This window comes from Calypte anna, chromosome 4 (assembly GCF_003957555.1).
Source record: "Calypte anna isolate BGI_N300 chromosome 4, bCalAnn1_v1.p, whole genome shotgun sequence".
Classification (NCBI taxonomy): Eukaryota; Metazoa; Chordata; class Aves; order Apodiformes; family Trochilidae; genus Calypte; species Calypte anna.
The window spans coordinates 17937388-17943065 of record NC_044247.1 but is presented as its reverse complement, the minus strand read 5'-3'; the positions used below and the strand labels follow the sequence as shown (position 1 = coordinate 17943065).

Here is a 5678-nt window from a genome sequence, read left to right as displayed (position 1 = left end):
TCTCCCCTCTTGCAGCTGGAAACCCTTCCCCCTCATCCCATCCCTCCAGGCCCTTGTCCCAAGTCCCTCCCCAGCTTTCCTGGAGCCCCTTCAGGCACTGGAAGGTGCTCTAAGGTCTCCCCATTGCAGCCTTCTCTTCTCAACACCCCCAACTCTCTCCCCCTGGCTCCAGAGCTGCTCCAGCCCTCCCAGCATCTCCAGGGCCTCCTCTGGACTGGCTCCGACAGCTCCGTGTCCTTCTGGTGTCCCCAGAGCTGGACCCAGCACTGCAGGGGGGGGTCTCACCAGAGGAGGGGGGGACAACCCCCTTGCTTTCCTTGCTGACCATGCACTCAGATGGTTTCCGGGCTGCCAGCTCACACTGAGCTGCTCATCACCCAAATCCCACTCCTCTGAGCTGCTCTCCATCCTCCATCCAACCTGCAATTGTCCTTGAGATTCCAGGACCTCACCCTTGCCCTTGCTGAACTTCCTGCAGTTTGTCGACCTTCACGGAGAACTCTGTGCACTTTGTCGACCTTCATGGAGGTTTCCTCTTTGTTCCTTCCTTTCTCCCTTCCCCAGGGGAGGTGTGAGGCCTCACCAGCACCATGCCACTGGTAAAGAGGAACATCGAGCCCCGGCACCTCTGCCGGGGGGCTCTGCCCGAGGGGGTGACAAGTGAGCTGGAATGTGTCACCAACAGCACCCTGGCTGCCATCATCAAGCAGCTGGGCAGCCTCAGTAAGTCTGCAACATGGGATGGGATAGGGGGACACCAATGGGATGCTGGGGAGGATCTGGGGTGGATTCCTCCAGTTCTAATCACAGAGGAACTGAGGCTACAGGGGAGTCCTGCAGGCTGCAGCCACCCCAAATCCAGTGGGATTTGTCCTGCTAATTAAAAACGGAGGATGCTCAGCACCAAGCCCAAAGTAGGGATTTGGTGACATTTTTAAGACCCATTTCCTTCTCATGGCTGGTCTGTGGGATGGGGCATGGAAAACCTTCACCAGCCAGGTGACCTGGCCAGAAATGAGAGGGTCAGGTGAAGGCTAAAGAACCCCAACTTTTTCTTTGTCATCTTAGACCTTTAGGTGAAGATGTCACACAAAAGTTCTCAGTCCTTGGCTCCCACTGCTGAAGATCAAACCTAAAATAGAGAGAGAGGCCCAAGCCCATCAGGGCTCCCCCTCTTTTCCCCCAGATTCTTCTCCAAAACCCTCCCAGAATAACAAACCCTGTATTTAGGGAGCTGCTATATTTAGGTGGCCTCATCCAGGGACAAAAAAAAACTAAAAAAAAATGGAAGCCAGGTCTGGCAGAGGATGAGGTTCAGCTCCAGAAAATTCCAAGGCAGGGGATGGAGCCCCACAAAGCTGGGGACACAGATGTGGCTCCAGGACCACCTGCCTGCTGCTGTGTCCTGTGATGGGCACCCCTTGATGGGCACCCCTTGCCTCCTGCCAGGCAGGCACGCAGAGGACATCTTTGGTGAGCTGTTCAATGAAGCCAACAGCTTCTACATGAGGATGAACTCGCTGCAGGAGAGGGTGGACCTGCTGGTCATCAAGGTGACACAGCTGGACTCTACGGTGGAGGAAGGTGAGGGGCTGGGGCTGTCTCAGGGTGACAACCAGGTGGGGGTAGGTTGGGTACGGTGCTCAACACCAAACCACCCACCAGGCCTGTTTGGGGGGGAGGTGAGGACACTCCTCCATCCCACCTCCTTCCTGTGCCTCCAGTTTCTCTGCAGGACATCAACATGAGGAAAGCCTTCAAAAGCTCCACAGTGCAGAACCAGCAGGTGGTGTCCCGCAACTCCATCCCCAACCCTGTGATGGAGATGTACCAGCGCTGCGACAAACCCCCACCCCTCAACATCCTCACACCCTACAGGTAGGCTGGGTGCTCCATCCCTCCCCGAGGGGTGACCTTTCTAGGAGAAGGCATCAGGGACTCCACCCCTTTTTCTCCATCCCCATCGTGTGGGGCACCTGGGACAAGTGACCCCAGGGAGTGAGCACTGGGCAAGGACCTGTTTGTGGTGGGGCAGCAGCTCATGGCCATGATGGTACCAAATTCTGCTGTGCAGGGGAAGGGAGGTCTGCTCCTGGGGCTGATGACCTCCTCTCCTACTTTTCCCACCTGTGCCCCCCCCAGGGATGACAAAAAGGATGGCCTCAAGTTCTACACTGACCCCTCCTACTTCTTCAACTTATGGAAGGAGAAAATGTTGCAGGCAACAGAGGATAAGAGAAAGGAGAAGCGCAGGCAGAAGGTAAGGAGCAGCTGGGGGACGTGGTGGGGTCGGAGCTGGGAGGGTCACCTGCCTGGTGCATCTTTTGGGGCTGGGTGATGCTCCCGTGGTCTGGAGGAGTTGGAGGTGAAAGCACAGCTTGGGTGTGCCCCCAGGAGCAGCGGCTGGTGGAGGATTCCACCCGGGAGGTGAAGAAAGTGAGGAAAGCCCGGAACCGGCGCCTGGAGTGGAACATGATGGCGTATGATAAAGAGTTCCGACCCGATAGCAGGTTCTCACCATCCCCCTATCACATGGCCTCATCGGAAGGATCACTGTCCCCAGATAATAGGCACGTTTTTCACCTTCTGCACCTTCAGCTCACCTTTGCTTTTCTCTCCTTCTCCATCTTTCGGGGTTGGGTTACACAGTGCCCACAGCAGGGGTGAGGTGATAAGACCCACGGCAGCTCCAGAGAAACTGTGGCTTCCCCATCCCTGGCAGTGTCCCAGGCCAGGTGGGATGGGGCTTGGAGCACCCTGGGCTAGCAGGAGGTTGGAACAAGGTTATCTTTGAGGTCCCTTCCAACCCAAATCGTTCTACCATCTATATTTCTATGGCTATTTTTGTTTGTTTGTTTATTTGTTTGTTGTCTCACCCCCAAAGCATTCCCAACCCCACACCCCAACCCCTCCTGGCAGTACAACCCTTGGCTCTTCTTGTCCTGCAGATCTTACGCCTCGGATGCAGCCGACCACTCCTACCCAGCCAGTCCCAACCACCCTGCTCAGCTGCTGGCCCCAGCATCCCACCCCACCCCAGTGGAGCACAAGGAGGGGGGGGGTTTGGTGGCCCTTCCCCCCCAGGACCACGTCTACCGCCCGGCGCCGAGCAGCCGCCAGAACAGCCTGAACCGCCTCCAGCAGCCCCACGTGCCCCCCGAGGCCGTCCTCAACGGGCCCAGACCTCACCTGGTCAAGGATTATGGGTAGGGCTGGTGGAGGGGTGTTCAAGGACAGGATGGAGCTGCCCCCACCATTTCTAGGCTGATGCAGCAGGGAGAAAGCCCCTCTGCAGCCAGCATGGTCCAAAAGTGCTGGTGAAACCCAAAGCCAGACCAGTCAGGAGTGTTTTTTTGGGGTAACCTCAGCCCAGATAAAGGGATAAAGTGGTTGGAGGGGCTCCTAAGACCAACTGGCTTCCCACCATCATGTGGTTCATAGCCCATCCTGCCTGCAAAGGCCTCCCCACCTCCATCACCCTGAAACAGAGCTTACATAGGGGGCTGGAGCAAACCAACCACTGCAGAGCCAGTTGGGTGCCCAGGAGGGGCAATGAGTACCTAGGGTGGGCAATGGGTGCCCAGGAGGGGTGGTGGGCACATGGGATGGGAAATGGTGTCCAGGAGGAGTGGTGGGCACATGGGATTGGAAATGATGCTCAGGAAGGGTGATGGGAACATAGGATGGGCAATAGGTGTCCAGGAGGGGTGGTGGGCACATGGGATGAGAAATGGTGTCCAGGAGGGATGGTGGGCACATGGGATGGGAAATGGTGCCTGGGATGGGCAATGGTGTCCAGGAGGGGTGACAGGGTACCTGAGATGGGCAGTGGGTGCCCAGGATGGGTGGTGGGCACCTGGGATGGGCAATGGGTGCCCAGAAGAGGTGTTGGGTGCCATCATTCCTCGTAACCCAACCCATCTCTGCCCTCCCCTTGCAGGCCCCAGCCAGTGCCAATGGCAGAGTACTTCGTGCCCCCCGCCCCCCCACCCCCACCCCCCATCATCCCCTCAGCCCAAACTGCCTTCGACAGCCCCATCTCGGCACCCCCCGCCCCTGCCGCCCCCCCCTCCTACGCCCCCTCCCCACCTCCTCCTCCTCCCGGTCCCTACTCCGCTTCCCCGCCGCAGGTCGGCCCCATGGGACCCCCAGTGGCCCCCCCGCCCCCTCCCCCAGGCCCCCCGGCCATCTCCACCTCACCAGCCCACTCGGCCTCGCCGCCGGCCCCCGCCGCGGAGCCCCGGAAGATCCCTCTGATGCCCATGAGCGATGCCCGGAGCGACCTCCTGGCAGCCATCCGCAGGGGTGAGTGGGGAGGGGGGACACGGGGCAGGTCCCCAAGGCCACCACCGTGGTGGAAAAGCACCTCTCAGTGGAGGGGAGAGGTGGCGGTGGCTTTGTTGAGTGTGAAGGGCTCTTCCAAACCAGGCTGGGATTCTGGGAAGGTGGTGGGAACTGGGGAGGAAAGAGAAATGCACCCCAAGGGGGGGGTGGAGGGAGAGGGGGAACCATTCAGCCAAGGTGGGACTGAGCCTCATGGGCTGAGTGGTGGCTCTCGTGTCATCTGGAGCAGGTGACACACTCCAAAGCTTCTCCCATTTTGCCCTCCCGCAAAAACCTTTGGGTCAAATGGTAGATCTCACCTTCAAGAAGGTTCAACCTCTTTGGGTCGAGTGGGAGCAGAGGAGGAGCTGTATCCTGTTAGGTTCTGTATCCCACAGAATGCCCTGCATTGCTCATCAGCTCCCAGAGCCTTAGAATCACAGAATCCTTGGTTTTGGAGAAGACCTTTAAGATCCATATCCAAACATTACCCCAGCACTGCCAAGGCCACCACAAAACCATGTCCCTCAGCACCACTCCTGCATGTCCTTTGAATCCCTCCAGCCATGGTGACTCACCAGAACTGTGTCCAGATGTGGTGACCCACCAGAACTGTGTCCAGCCATGGTGACTCACCAGAACTGTGTCCAGCCATGGTGACCCACCAGAACTGTTCAGCCATGGCGATCCACCAGAATTTTATGCAGCCATGGTGATCCACCAGATTTATGCAGCCATGGTGACCCATCAGAACTTTTCAGCCATGGTGATCCACCAGAATTTTGTGCAGCAATCTTGTTTCAGACCATCCATTTAACCGGGGGGAGGGGGGGAAGGGGATGCTGCCCCTTGAGCCCACCCATGGGTGCTGAGCCCGTTGCTCCTACACCATTCCTCCCTTCCCTCCCGCAGGAATCCAGCTCCGCAAAGTCCAGGAACAATGGGAACAAGAGGCCAAAAAAGAGCCCGTGGGTAACGACGTGGCCACCATCCTGTCCCGCCGCATCGCGGTGGAGTACAGCGAGTCCGACGACGACTCCGAGCTGGACGATAACGAGTGGTCAGACTGAGCTGGCCCCGGGGCTGGGCTGGCCTGGACCCCCTCAGCTCCCTCCCAGGTGTGTATAGACGCCTCCCCCACCGTCGATGCCAACTCTGCTCTGGCAGGAGCTTTGCTTTTCCACCCACCCTTTGGGCAGCAGCAGCAGCAGCACTGGTAGGATGCACCTCGGAGGCAGTGAGACCAGAAGTTAGCAGCACCTTCGTGTTTAAATGACTTCCAAAAATGCTCTGAAGGCAAATTACTCCACGTTTACACCTGGAGTAAGACCAGAGGCTGACCCTGAGCTGGCTTT

General features: G+C 58.3%; 1 protein-coding gene across 1 annotated transcript; it reads left to right on the top strand.

The window, feature by feature from the left end:
* Positions 1-590: 590 nt before the first annotated feature.
* On the top strand, positions 591-5393 carry LOC103534195 (wiskott-Aldrich syndrome protein family member 3-like). Its single transcript, XM_030449075.1, has 8 exons — positions 591-723; positions 1450-1584; positions 1725-1878; positions 2143-2260; positions 2395-2570; positions 2949-3206; positions 3941-4305; positions 5236-5393. Exons 1-8 carry the CDS (start codon positions 591-593, stop codon positions 5391-5393), a joined length of 1497 nt encoding a protein of 498 aa, XP_030304935.1.
* Positions 5394-5678: the final 285 nt, after the last annotated feature.